This window comes from Dermacentor albipictus, chromosome 1 (genome assembly GCF_038994185.2).
Source record: "Dermacentor albipictus isolate Rhodes 1998 colony chromosome 1, USDA_Dalb.pri_finalv2, whole genome shotgun sequence".
NCBI lineage: Eukaryota > Metazoa > Arthropoda > Arachnida > Ixodida > Ixodidae > Dermacentor > Dermacentor albipictus.
In genome coordinates this window covers 268,806,131-268,821,115 of record NC_091821.1, presented here as the reverse complement: position 1 = coordinate 268,821,115, position 14,985 = coordinate 268,806,131, and the positions used below count along the sequence as shown (strand labels likewise).

The 14,985-nt window shown below is 44.9% G+C and overlaps 1 protein-coding gene across 10 annotated transcripts in view; it reads left to right on the top strand.

Moving 5' to 3' along the window:
• Positions 1 to 14,985, top strand: part of DIP2 (disco-interacting protein 2) — a 349,848-nt gene that overhangs the window by 318,304 nt on the left and 16,559 nt on the right. For all 10 annotated transcript variants that reach the window (XM_070531319.1, XM_065449303.1, XM_065449311.1 and 7 more), the window contains 3 exons: positions 4,856 to 5,026; positions 5,601 to 5,795; positions 6,838 to 7,009. In XM_070531319.1, coding sequence (XP_070387420.1) covers positions 4,856 to 5,026; positions 5,601 to 5,795; positions 6,838 to 7,009 — 538 coding nt within the window. The remainder of the gene's footprint in view (positions 1 to 4,855; positions 5,027 to 5,600; positions 5,796 to 6,837; positions 7,010 to 14,985) is intronic.

Sequence of the window (14,985 nt, the reverse complement as noted above, 5' to 3'; positions counted from 1 at the left end):
GACAACCTGCACTTGAAGTGCATTTTACCACGCAGTGCACCCAAAGGGAATTTCTATTGCAAGCTGGTGTGTCTTCATAACTTTGTCTTTTCGTGCCTTAGCTAGAAATAATATCCGCAACTCAAGACTTGATCCAGGCTACACAATCTCTTGTGCTTGGATTACAATTGTGCAGCAACTGCAATGGGTAATTTAAAACTGCTTTAAGCTGTAGCACAACATTTATTTGCTCATCACAAGCTCATTTTATGTCTTTGGTGCTTTAATTTCTGCCAAGCTGTTTTTAGTTACTAGCGTGGTAAAAACAGCTTGCCTTGCTAAAGCAGGAAGACCATGGTTTAATGCAGTTTTCAACCTATGAAGTTCTCAGCTGCAAGGAAAATATGTTCAATTATGCTTTAGCTGTAAATCCGTGTATCATTCAGAGTTATTAAATGTGTCATACTGCAAAATATTGTAAATTTTGCAGTATGAGCCACACAATATTTTAATTATATGTAATCTTGATGCTCGCCTCCCTGTGGTCTTTTAAATATCTGTGCTACATAAGCACAGGCAGGAAAAGGAGCCAGCTCTACCCTTGCATTATGCACTTTTCTAGTAAACAAAATGTACAAGCAGGTTTTGGGCAGCTTTTCCCTGAAGCTATAGATGCAGCACAGTGGAGACAGCCTGTTATGCCTATAACTATTTAATAATAATAATAATAATAATAATAATAATAATAATAATAATAATAATAATAATAATAATAATAGACAGTTTTAGTTTAGTGTACGCTAAGCAACGCACATCCTTTACAGTTTTAGTTGGCCTGCGGGATCTTCGGATCTCGGAGGCCATATGCCGTTGTTGCGGCTATCTCTCGACTGTAGCGATAGGTGGCGCTGACATCTCAAATGTTTCTTTCATTAGGCTTCAACTCGTTCGAAACGAGAAGCGATCTTGAAGACACCACAAGGAATACTCTGTCGTCGAAGTGGTCCGAGACTAAGCGAAAGCTGTTTACACAGTCATTTGCTACGATTGAAGTGCATTTTACAAAAGCAACACCAAATTCAGTTCAAAGTGGGCAGCCGGAATCGCCACCATGTTTCACACAAACTCCGCAAACCACGCAAAGATGCTAACGCTAAATCTGAGAAATAGCGCCCGTACGCTATATGCTATGGGTTGTTTGACGTTCTGCGCATGCGTAGTGATGACCCGCTATTTTATAGCGTACGCTAAACTAAAACTGTCTAATATTATAGTAGACTTACTTTTAGCTTAAGTCCACTTAATTTGATAGTTTGGTTAATTCGATGCCAACCGAAGGTCCTGACTGGTACCCATACGTTTTCTATGGACCCAAGGTCTCGTTATTTTGATTAGAAAATTAAACTTCATTATGTAATTCAAACTTGAATGTTCAGACCACATGTGCCTGGCCCTAGTGGTAGCCCCAATAGTGGCAGCGTCTGTCCTGGTGGTGCCTAAAGGACACTTAGTGCATCGAACACATGTTAATCTCCTGCCAAAAACATCTGTCTTTTGGCCTGCCCTGTATGAGAACAGTAGCTCATAATGAATGGTTACAGTATTACCCGATTCTGACGTATGCTTTTATTTTTTGCAACTTGTCCAAAAATTACCTGCACAGTGCAATTGAATACAAGACAAAACTGTGTTCGCAACAGCCTACCATAAGAGGTAGCCTAGCCAGCATCATCACCATTGCCATCACAAGATGGTGACAGGACAGTTTGCCACGTAGCATGAGTAGTCCATGACAGTGATGTGTCATTTCATCTTTTGAAAACCTACTCAAAATATAACTTATTTTATGTGCTAAGCTAGCAGCAACAAGTCACATCACGCGTCTTTGGCATTCTGGAGAATTGCAAGCATCCCAGGGTGAACTAGCAGAGTGGTTAGTCTAGATATGGGCCACCATTCTGTTTGTGATTGTTGTGTAGTTGTTTGATTAAAGGAGAATATCAAGCACACAATGAACCGTACAGAGGACATCATGTTGTGGTTCATAGATGGCGAGAAAGTGCTGTTTACAAGTGATGACATTGTTAATTAAGAGTAAATTTTTATTTTGTGAAAGTAAAGTGTGCTGGTTTTATCTTCTATCTTATTGCCAGAATTGGTGGCATAATACATTTTGCTAAAAAATCAGGTACATGTTAGATTTCTACTTTGTTTGAGAACTCTGTCATTTATACATTAGTTTTTCTTTGAATCCATTTTGGGGTACGTTAGAATTGGGCAATTACTGCCAGATGAATTGCAATTTTTTCTGCCTTTTGTTTAATTCGACCTACAGAATAATTTGGATCACTTTCATGAGTGCCGCTAAGTTGACTGCAATAATAATAATAATAATAATAATAATAATAATAATAATAATAATAATAATAATAGTAATAGTACAGTGAAACCTCATTAAACCGTAGCTTGTCGGAGCTCGGAAAGAAGTACGTACTAAATGGTAGTATTGTTTAACCGAAATAGCATGAGATCGCTCACTTACCTGTCAAAAACGGAACTCAGAGGCAGTGTGATAAAAGGGGGAAAAGCACGCAGTATTTATTCACTTAGCGCGACAAAAGTGCTATTTTTGTTTGATGCCACGGCGGCCTAGCAACGACGACACTCAAACTTACTGAAGCTGCGAGCCAGCTTTTCAGCCAACCCCCTCTTCTCGGCAAACACTCACATGGCAGATTTCTCTTTGCCGTTGCATATTCTCCGTGCACAGGCGCGGTAGCATTGCAGAAGTCACTGGGCACCTTTTCATTGCGGGATGCTTTTCTCATCATGAAGATTTCATTCATAAAGCTGACATAACGCACAGCTACTGCCACTATCGGGCCTGAATTGCCCTTGCTGTTGCTTTCCGTGTCATCCTTATCACTGTCGCTAGGTGACACTTCGGCAACAACAGAGTCAACGATGGCGAAAAGTCGAACCTTGTAGCCGACATCTCTTCGCGGTCGCAGCAGCGCTGCCGAGCAACTTCTTCGCATTCCAAATGCCACACACTGTAGTCAACAGTAGATCCATGTCGCGTGCCAGCACTGACTTCTTCATGTCACGTTCGATAGCATGAATGATGTCCGTCTTGTTTTTTCTTCTATGCTGAGCACCCACCGTCTTTTTTATTTGAGCTTCGGCATGATGCGAGTTCTCGCTTGCACGACGCCACAACGCTCTCTGGCACGGCGCCGAAATGATGTTGACGTTGATGTGGCTTCATGTGCAAATGCACAGGGCGCTTGGAGGCCATTTTTCTGATCTCTTAGAATACCAAAGACACAACAAAGGTGATCTCATAGACTTTGTGAGGCGTAATTTGACAAACCAATTTGCTGAACGTAAGAGAACAGCACCGCTACAACCATGGCTAAAGATAATGGAGTGGCAGGTTTTCACTATAAGATAATGTTTGCTTCTGTAATGTCGCTGTTGGTTTAGCTTTGAGATGGCTGCATATTGTGAATTTAGACTGCACATTTTGTCCTCAATTCTTTTGGCACCATAAACAAAGAAAAAATGAGAGATCATCTGCATTCTAAGCAACAGTGAAAATTGAACTAAGGGCTGGCTTTTTGGCAGGTGTAAGGGAGTAAGGAGAAATTTTTATGGTAATGAAAAGGGAGGTAGCTTGCACCAGCTTGCCTACTGTATCCTAGTACACCTAGACTTACTGTATATGGCTTCCTCTAGGGAGCCAGAGCTGCGACTGTTTTGCATTCATGCTCGCTCCCCATTCGTCAAACGTAGTCATTTGGTTGCAAAAGCGACCATGCATTGCGGAGCAGCCACTGATAAAGCACAGATAAAAAAAGTTGGCAATGGCAGCGCCGCTTTGTCACGGCAGTTTGGCACTTTCTTCGATGACCAACGTCCAGATTACTGCTTCCGAAATTAATCCGTCTTGTTTTTTAGTGCAAAAATCGCATGATAAACACCTTTTTCTTACATATTTTGTGCTCGTTCAGAGCTGCTAGTTGGCATGTGTTTAAATAGATGGCTCCACCAAGCTGTGCGTGATGAAAGATCCAGCACTAGGCAACTTTTCAATGCATGCAACGGGATATTTCTATTTGTTCGGAAGAATTGGAACACCTGCCATGGTAGCATATATAGCATTGGGCTGCTAAGCGTGAGGTGTTGAGACTTTGCAGATGTCAACAGTGCTGTGTTGTCGTGTGCCGAACTGAACGATCATGAAATAATTTAGCAAGTTCTCCTACCATAAAACAGCCACTCTAACTCGAATGATGATGATGTGCCGTGTGCTCCGGAGCCTTCACATGCGGATCTGATTCGAGCCTTTGCAGTCCATGCATGGTCGTACAGCAACAGTACAAAACTGGCAGAAATACAGGTGTACTTGGTTACACATAAGTGGAAATGCGTGCAGCAACAAAGGACCACTTATTCCTTGCACAGGGGTCTTAAAACGTAAACAAAATTATCTTTTTTTTTGATAAATTTGTTTTTTTTGGACATTCAATGGTTCGGACTTATTTACGTTCCCTGTGCAGTCCAAATTATCGATCATTGACTGTAATTTTGGTATGCCAAGTCGGAGGCAATGGTCCTTGCACTAGCATGCCTCATTATTGAATGTTATATCGTACTTACTTGACATGTTTTTTTTAGTGTGAAGGTGAGTATTGTACACCCACATCTCAAAATGTTTGAATAAAGTACAGAACATTTTAAAGAAAGACATGCAAGGTGAATGAACATATTAGTATTGACTGGAGCTGTATGTTTTCTGTGTTAGTGATGAAAAGCTATGACATTTTATTTTTATATAACATAGTTGTAATCTGCACTTCTCTATTCTTAACAGCAGCGTAATGTGAATCTGAGCTGTGTTCGGACCTGTGTGGTTGTTGCGGAAGAGCGCCCTCGGATTGCACTCACCACCTCATTCTCAAAGTTGTTCTCTGGACTCGGCTTGTCTCCTCGAGCTGTGAGCACCAGCTTTGGTTGCAGAGTTAATGTCGCCATCTGTCTTCAGGTGAGTCTTCTTCAACTGTCTGACATGATTACAGTTGCTAACAAATATTTTTGCTTCATTGGTTATGTAAAAAATCATCATTTGAAACATGTTTTGGCCACTGTTGGCAAACAGAGAATATAAAGTTGACCAAAGAGGGAATGTTTGGTATGGTGCATGCCTCTTGTATCCTTGGGGTGCTGGTTTCCTCAATGGTATTGCTTCTTTTTTTCATATACTATACACTTTCAGTGAATTAATGCTACTTTATTAAGAGTGTTGACAAAGGTTTTTATCTTTTCAAAGTAAAAACAACAGTTGCTTATGGATGCACAGGTGTAATCTAAGTGCAAAAATTTAACCGCTTGCATACAATATCTGTTATACCACGCAGAGATTTCAGTTGTGTGGCAGAGTTGTGTTTCTGACTACACAATGCCATGTGCACATTGGACTTTTCTGCTTCATCATCCTCACCTCCAGAACAATGGATGGGCATTCAGTCACTTATATACTATGTAATTTAGTTGAACACAGATTTAATCACTGTGTCAGGGTTAACACAAATGCTCAGATGGTTGTGTAATGTGTGCAGGGGGCATCAAGTCCAGATCCAAGTCAAGTGTATGTAGATATGCGGGCACTGCGCAATGACCGGGTGACACTGGTGGAACGTGGTGCTCCACATTCCCTGTGTCTGCTCGAGTCAGGGAAACTGCTGCCAGGACTCAAGCTGGTCATTGCTAACCCAGACACCCGGGGACAGTGCGGCGACTCGCACCTTGGAGAGGTACACCTGCTTTTGAAGTGTCATTTCGCGTAATGCGAAGGTTATAGATTCGGTCCCCACCGGTGACAAGTTATCTTTTCGTCCACTTTAATTTCCATTTTCTTCATTATTTTCTACATTTCAGTTTCAATCGTAGCTAATTACCCCCTATGCTTTCCATGATTTCATTGCCTGTTGGCTTTGTATAGTTGTGATTCACAAAAACTGAGCCCCTCTGTTTCCCTTGTTCTCGTTCATTCATAACAAAGGTCTCAAATCTGGCAGCCTTGATGCCAGTAGGCAGCATATGAGGGTGTATTAGCCACGTGCCTGCTCTCATAACTTATGTGTTTTATGACACCATCAGACAAAAAAAAAGGGTGTTCCACATCTGCCTGCTATGGCTCTGAGTGGCGCTGGCTAACACTCCCAGGGCTACATCTAGTATGCATAAATACGCATCTTAGTGGACGGATTGATGGCCGTCGCTGTAGCACAATTGGTAATGCATCGCACACGTAATGCGAAGGTTGTAGGTTTGGTCCTCACCAGCAACAAATTATCTTTTCACCCTCATGCATTTCCCTTTTCATTATTTTCTACATTTCAGTTTCAACCGCAGCTAATTACCCCAATGCTTTTTTTGGCTTCATTGCCTGTTGGCTTATAGGGCTATGATTAGCAAAAACCAAGCCCCTCTGTTTCCCTTCTTCTCGTTCATCTCTCTGTAGACTATTTTATGGAGGAGTACAACGAATGTTAAAAAGCATCTTGGTAAGGTAGATACAAGACTCTATCACTAAATGGCTAACATTCCATTGTAGATACCTGGCTTGGAATAGTGATCAGAAAAGAAGGCTTATGCATGGCATGTTCAACTACCTATAGCATCTTAAGGGATTGGCTGTAGATTACAGGTACTCCTGAAGGCATACAGCATGAATGCACCAATTCTGGCCATGAATAAGAATGCAAGTGCCAGGAAATATGTATGGTCTGGTGCTGTTATCAGGCAGTTTGACTTCTGCATCCAAACCTCACATGATCCTGTGTGCTGTTACAGATCTGGGTACAATCACCCCATAATGCCAGTGGATATTTCACTGTATACGGTGATGAATCCCAACACAATGACCACTTCAATGCCAGGCTCATTACTGGAGACACTGGAAGCGTGTATGCACGCACCGGCTACTTGGGCTTCCTTCGACGTACAGAAGCAGTCTCCAGTGACAGTAAGACACGATTTTTCTTTATTATCTGTTTTGTAGATGCTCTTGCTTCGTGACATATTTTTTTTTTATGTTTAATGACATTGAAACTGGTTACTGCAGTGTTCTTGTTGACCAGTTTTATAAGCTGGTCAACAAGAACACTGGATTTGGTTATCCAAAAAACATTCAAATTTTGGATAACCAAATGGAACTTTAGAATGAATTCCAATTGAACACGCCACTGATGTTTAAGCTTAATGGAACAAAAAACTTGCTTCCTGCAAATATTTTTGGCACAACTACTCAGCTTATATATAGCTCTCATGTAGCTCTAATATTCGGAGTACCTGCTAGCACTGGTGGTTCAGGATCACTGAGCAAAGCTTTACTATAAAATTTAGTTATTTTGATCATTTTGAAAAAGTAACTATGGTGCATGTTGCTGAACACATTGCATTATGATAATCTATAAAGGTTTAGTATTAAAGGGACCCTGAAACGCTTTTGATGATTTTCTACAAACGTACTGAGTCGTTAGAGTAGATCCTTCTGATCATTAATTGACACATCTAAGTGCTCCGCGTAAAGCGTGTAATTTATTATAAGGTTTTAAAAATGCACATCGCTGCCGATCGCAGCGCACTGCTCGGCAGAATTTTAAGCCGCCCCTACCCATATGACCGAAATTACCCATATGACGTCAGTGGGGCGAGCTATCCGATTGGCTGACCAGGGCGCGTGATCGATAATTTTTCCAACTTTATGGTAAACAAATGATCTTCGTAATAGTTGGAATGTTGGTTAATTTGTTTTTATTAAAAATAAGTAACATAAAGAGAATGCACAAGAACAATTTTTCAGTACACTTAAGCACTTCCGGCAAACAGCAATGGTCGTCTGCTTGTGTACAACGTACTCCATTTTGACGAGAGCTCCGCGGTCAGAGTCAGTCTCAGTCTTTTCGGGAGCACTATGATTCGACTTTGTTGCCTTGTGGACTGCAAACGTAGCGACTGGCAATATGTCAAGCTGTGACATCGTGTCCCTCTGCAAGGCAGCGTACGAGCGAACTGGCTTCTGCGCATCGGACTGCCGCTATCCGATCGTCGCCAGGATTTGCGCGTTTGTGGCCGTCACTTTACACCGGAAGATTACTAACGCAATAGCGTTTCGCGAGTCCGGTATTAGGGCAAACGCAAGTGCAAGGGGACAGGGCCTGGCCGCTTGACTGTGCCGTAACGGGATGAGCCATGAGATGAGCAGAAGGGCAAATGTGAATGGTCTGCATGGTGCAGCCACCTGGTGGCATAGAGCTCAACCATACACAGTAGCAGCAACAAAGTTTTTAAAATGTTTTACACTTGGTTAGAGCAATATTAGCGCTTTGTTTGGCTGGTTAAGCGCTGCGCCAACAAGTGTATGGACCGTGCAGACCGATCAGGCCGCTCACGTACGTCTACGCTAAAGTTCGTTCATCAGCTTGAGTTTATGCCTCCAGTCATTTGCCGAAATGATCAGCTTGCCTGTGGTTACCGGAATACCAGGCACGTTCGGGGCTACGACAGATTGCTCGCAACGCACGCTGCTTTGATAGCTCCGCTTGGGGTCGACGGCCTAGCGGCTAGCGGAGAGGTCTCGCGCGGGCGGGGGCGGGCTCCAAAACAACCGGAAGTGGGCGATGTGACGTCGCATCGTGACGTCAAACCAGAGAAGGCGGGGCTTAGCCCCGCTCGCTCAGCAAACGAGTTGAGGAGGAAAAGCATGGCTAGGGAGGAGGGTAACTTCTAATCGCTTGTAGCTCCATTAATACGTAACGCTTCACCTTAATTGTGGTGCGAATGTCCTACTTAAGCTGTACCCTACGCGTCTACAAAATTTGTCCAAACCGTTTCAGGGGCCCTTTAATTCTGTTACCTTTCTTATTGTGTATTTTGCTGCTTCATAGTCCTGTATGCAATACTGATGTTTATTCTCATAGGCTGCAAGTACCGTACAAGTGTGTGAGCGTGTGACGACATTCATGTGGTCACAATTTTTGTGTGTGCTAATAACGTTAACTTAACAATCTAACATTGTAAAACTCTTAATTTGTTGATTGTAAGTTTTCACTAATTTCATGATGTTTATAAAGGGAATGCATAAATTTTGGGACAAAAAAAAGTGCCTACAATTACGATACTCCCTAATGTGAAATTTGAGCGCAGCTGTATACGTGTTTTCATTTTGCAATATATTGAGGCGAAGAATTGCAGACCGAAATCGCCACACTGACTGGCAGTGGGCCAGTGCTGTCAGTGCCTTCACAGAGGGAAGGGCAATATGGGAACGCTGGCATGATGAGCGGCATCGAAACCAGCTGTGGAAGAAGACAACAAACACGCGAGCAGCGGCATGAATACGTTTGCGTGATTACGCCAAGCTTGCGTGATCGCCAAGCGAATCTTACACCGAGCAACGTCGATGAGCCAGCTGTGGAAGAGGATGACAATGAACGCGAAAGCAGTGGCATGAGTGCCTTTGCATGGTTATGCTGAGGGACACAAATGCTCAATCCAAAAACGGCTGCCTAAGAGCTGCGGTCTAAAATTTTGGAAAAACTATGCTGTAGTCGGAAGCCTATTGTAGTCTTTATTTTATTGCCTGAAGTGCCAGTATCATTAGGCACTCCAAATTTCCTGGCTATGAGTATCGATCTATTTGCTGTAGCTAAGGTTCTACTCTACAGGTTACAGATGTTAGAAGGTATCCAGTGGCCTAATTCCTTTGCAGTGCAAGCTTTCACTGTACCACTTTTTTTTAAAGATAGTTATAGCCAACCTCCGGTTTGTCAGAAAGTGCACACCATACTTCATTCAGCCAAAAAAATGCAGTGGCTTCATCAGTGGTGATGCTAAATTCACATTGCTATCTTTGTAATTTTCTATTCATTTTGCAATTTTGTTGGCATACAGGTCTGCGAGCATGGGGCTCTTGAATTTTGAGTCATTTGCCACAATTGCATGTCAAATCAGTTGTACCTGATGAGCACAGACTAGAAGAATGACAAAATTTACGACTACGTAATATGCATGATGTGCCCATTTATAAAAATAATTTTGTTATGAAATTATAGGTTTCTACCAGGGGCGTTGCCAGGGGGGGGCCTTATGGGGCTTCAGCCCCCCCTCCCCGCCCAAAATTTTTTCGTGCTCTCATGCGCTGCCGACCTAAACACCTCCCGACACCAGAAATCATGCTCGATTTTGTCTAGAATGTCCTTAAATCACGCTCGAAAAGACATTTTAGCGCAAACATTGAGAAATCGGGCTGGATTTCGTGGAAACGCCCATGCATCGGGACTCGCATATCGTAACGCAAGGAGCCCCAAAGAGCACAAAATTTCAAGGGCGTTTTGATGGCAAGCGGGCTCGTCTCGGCATCTCACGGAGGCCGCGGAATCTATCGAGCGTTTGGATTTCAATTCTGAAACTTTGTGGGTATAAAGTTCTCATAACATTTTGATGCGAAAGGTGCACTGACATTTCCAAAGTCGTGCTTTAGATTTTCAATTCCGGAACTTTGTGGGTTTAATTCTGTTGTAAACATTTGACGCCAAAGGTGCATCGACTTTTCTAAAGTCGTACATAGGGCCATACAACGAGACAAGCCAAATCAACATACTATCAGACAAGTTGACAGAGCACGCAGCGAGGTCCGATGAGACAAAGCGTTGTGGTGGTTCATTTGTGCCATCAGGTAACAGAAAAGAATATGAACATTTTTTTTCACCTGTGCCAAAACATCTATGTCAAGACACTAAAGCCACCATTGTAACTAAGTTCTTATTTATTTGTCTACGTAGACTTTTATTCGCGAGGCTACATTAAGCCCCTTTCTCTCTCTCTCTCTCTCTCTCTCTTTTTTTTTTACTTTTTTTTTGTTCTCGCAACTCACGGGCTGCCGATCCAACCAGAGCGCATGCGTTTTTCTCGTGCTGCATCGACAACCGCACGGCGCACTTGGATGCGCGTTCGTTTTTCTCTGGCCGACTGCATTTTCACCTGGCAGAGTTTTGGACGCTTTCTGGCTAGCAGACAAGAAAAAGAAACAATGCATAGTCGCTCGCCGCCAGCACTGCGGGGACTCGACGGATTGCAACGCATTCGCTTGAGCGCAACCTCTCTGGAAAATTTTGTCTCGCCGGTGTAGGATACCGAGCAGTATGCGTATGGTTTTCTGTGGACCAAGCGTCACATGTTTTTTTCGATATTCCTTCGGTAGCCACACTAGGTGCCCAAAGTAGGCATTCAGTTGTAGTCAACATGCTTTCCTTTGTGTTATTCTATTTCGCCGCCTCCCGCCCCACAAAAGAAAAAAATAATACATTGTTGCAGTGAAGTGAATTGTTGTGTGGCAAAAGTTCGATTTTGTTACTTCTTTTTCTGCGGAAAGTAATGGGCCACGGGACGCTTCAGTTGCCGGATACTATTATATTATTGCGATAGCAGCTATATGAAGACTCCAGGCGCATTCCTGCTGTTGCCCTCATGTTCCGTATAAATAAAGGCCAAGGGCGATATCATCGTGATCGTGCGCCGCATGCTCTGTGTGTGAGTGAAAGCGTGGGGGGGGAGGGGAAGGGGTTGAGCCGACGATGGTGGCACAGTCTTGTGTGCGCAAGGGGGAAAGCGGGGAGGAAGCGCGCTGCCTACTTCTGTCGCACGCGATACATTTTGGGAGCGGAAGGAGGGAGGGGGGGGGTGCTGTGACCTGTGAATCTGTGGTTGCGCAACCTGTTTATTTGCCTTGTTTGATGCATTATATATACAGTCGACTCTCGTTAATAAGAAGTTCACGGGGACCGCAAAAAACTTCGAATTGAACGAACTTCCAACTAGGCACAAAACACAAAAAACAGCACTTTATTTGTGGCGAAATCGAGTATTTTCTCTCAGAAAAATAGTCGGTCATCTTGCTTTGCTTCTTCTTGCCGAATCACGCTGTTGAAAGTAAGTTCTGCAGGCTGCAGATGTGGCGGAACGCTTCTTCCGCGTTACCTTCAGCGGCAAAGAAGCGCTCCGCGAGAGTAAGGCCCGCAGCTACATCGGCAGCCTTAGGTTGCGGCTCGCCTTCAACGTCATCGTCACTTTCCTGGGTCACTTCCTGGGGCTGAATAATCTCTACAATTTCGCTATCCGTCAGCGCACCGCACGTTTCGACCGCCTTGTCTACGGCGACGTAATCTTCAAAATTGACGTCCCAGAGAGCATCACCAAAATCAGTGCCGTCAAGCTCGCTTGTTGACGCTTCCTCCGCTGAAATTTCAGAGGCATCCTCCGAAGAAGTTGCCACAAAACTGCAAGCCCTGAAGCAGTTTGCGATTGTTTCTTGCTTCACACGATCCCATGCTCGCGCCAACATGTGGATGGCACTAAGCAGGCTCACCTCGTACTTTGTGGAGCTATCCATACACAAAATCATGCTCTCGAGGAGGTGCCGCCTGTACAGGACTTTAACATTCTTGATGATGCCTTGGTCCATTGGCTGCAAAACAGCCGTTGTGTTTGCAGGCAAAAATGTGAGGCGTATTGCACTCAAGGCTGGCACATTCACTTGAGCACTGCAGTGATCGACAAGGAACAACACCTTGCGGTTCGAAGCAGCAAACTTGCGGTCCAATTTGCTTATCCAGCTCTTGAAGATTTCGGCCGTCATCCACGCTTTTTTGTTTGCCTCACAGTCCACAGGCAGCGTCTTCACGCCTTTAAAACATCTCGGCTTCGCGGCTTTCCTGATCACAAGTAACCGACATCGTTCCATGCCAGTCATGTTTGCCGCGACCAGCACCGACACTCTCTCCTTGCTGCGTTTGCCCCCAGCACAGTCGTCGTCCTTGAATGTCAGGGTCTTCTCTGGTAGAAGCCGATAGAAGAGTGCAGTCTCCTCTGCATTGAAGATGTGTTCCGGTCTGTATTCGGCGAGCTATTCATGCAGCTTTCCGTCCTTCCACGTGGCGCATGTTTCCTGGTTAACGGACGCCTTTTCACCACACACGCTCTTGAAAACCAGGTCATGGCGATCTTTAAAGCGCGTCAGCCATCCATCTGACGAAACAAAGTCATCGATCCCCAACATTGCTGCAAGCGTTCGGGCTTTCATCACAACGATGTCTCCGCTAAGAGGAAGTTTGTTGCTCCTGGCCTCCCTAATCCAAACCAGCAGAGCCTTCTCCAACTCTGGGTAAGCGCCGGTGCGCATTCGCTTCCAAGAAGTCTTGAACTTGTCGTTCTCAAATGCATCCACTATTGTGTGCTTGTTCTTGATGTAGTTTGAGAGCGTGTTTGGCTTGATCCCGTACTTCCGCGCTATGTCTTGTTTGGCGGCACCTCCCTTCTCAACTTCCTTCAAAACCTCGACTTTCGTTGCCAGGTCAAGCGTGCGATAAGAGCCCAGGTTTGCCATGGCTATAAACTGCGCGACTAGGTACAGTCAATTCCGAATCACTCGTGGAACAACCTAGCCTACGAGCTTCCCGCACAAAGGCACTCGACCAACACACGCCTCGACATGCGCTGCGCACTGTAGGGGTTGGAGGACGGACTTCGCGATGAAAACCAAAACTTGGGGGTGTTTATTCTACATTATGTACAGGAGAGGTGAGCGTCAATTAACAGTCGTACAGACATTACGGGCCGGCAGCAACTCGGACGCTGCGGCCCGCGGCAAGAAGTTCGAGAGAGGTGAATCCGGGAATCAGGGCATGTCCCAGCATGCTCAGGTCTCTCTGGAAGGCTTCTTATAAACCCTCCGAGCACTGCAAGTCACGTCATCTTTGACCAATGGGAGAGTCCACTCCGATGACGCCACTTGCAGCCAATGGTCGGCGCCCGTGTCGTGGGGTCCACCTGTCGGGGCTCTCTGCGGTCTTGCCACGCAGACTGGCAATCACTTCTAGGCCGGAGAAGGGGGGGGGGCCGCCCCTGCTCCATTGTCCGATGCCCACCTGCAAATCCCGGCGACTCGGCTCCGCAGCGGTGGCAACAGCCTTCTTCAAAGACGAAGGGGGACGATTTAGCTCCATTGTCCCAGGGCCCCTTCTAATCCCGGCGGGACACGACCTGGGGGTCGCAAACTTGTTTGCACGTGTCGTCTCTGGAATGCGCTTTCCTGCTACTGCATTCCTCAATTAGCTGTGCTGCAATCCGATGTGGTCTGGGGAACACGAAGTAATCGCAGGAACCAGCTCCATATCTAACAGCTCGTCCTCGCCCCGGTTGTTCTGAATGGCCGGTGAAATCAATTCGCTGGCCATGAGGAACGCTGATAGAAGCTGCAGGGTACTGGGCTCGAGCCACGTTTGACGAACTTCGGCATCCTTGGCCCTGGAGAACAGACGTCAAACAAACCAAACAACACAGCGCTGCCCCACGTGTAAGCGCAGGCTCTTCACCCCTGACTCGCCAGGCTATTACTGAGTCAAAATCAACCCTGATCATTTAGTTCCCCAATTTTGACAACAGTTCCAACCACCCTTCCAAACAGCTATGCATTTCTCCTCGATTGCCGACAAGACCAGACCACTATTGTTGTTGCAAAACAAAAAGGTCGTTGACGATGCAAACAACAAATGAAAACAGCCGAACATAACTTAAGTGGCCTATCTACCCGAACAGCATGTTTCCAATCTATCGCAGTGGCATACTTATCACACGTATTGGTGCCACTGAACAATCTGGTCAACCTCACAAGTACGTAATCACAAGCGCACTAGCCTTGTGGTCACTAAACAAAACGCGTACTTGCATTGTAGGCAAACTTTTCATTCACGCTTACTCACGTCTTTTCCCTGAAGGTCCTACAGGACACGTGACGTAAACGAACAATTAAACTTGCGGGACTTACACACTCCGCAGAACTCTTAAAATGATGCGTCTTCTACTAACTCTTTCCACGCACGTTCACTAAAGAAGTCAGAATACGGCTGCCCTCCACACACACTAGCAACCCAGTCATAAAGT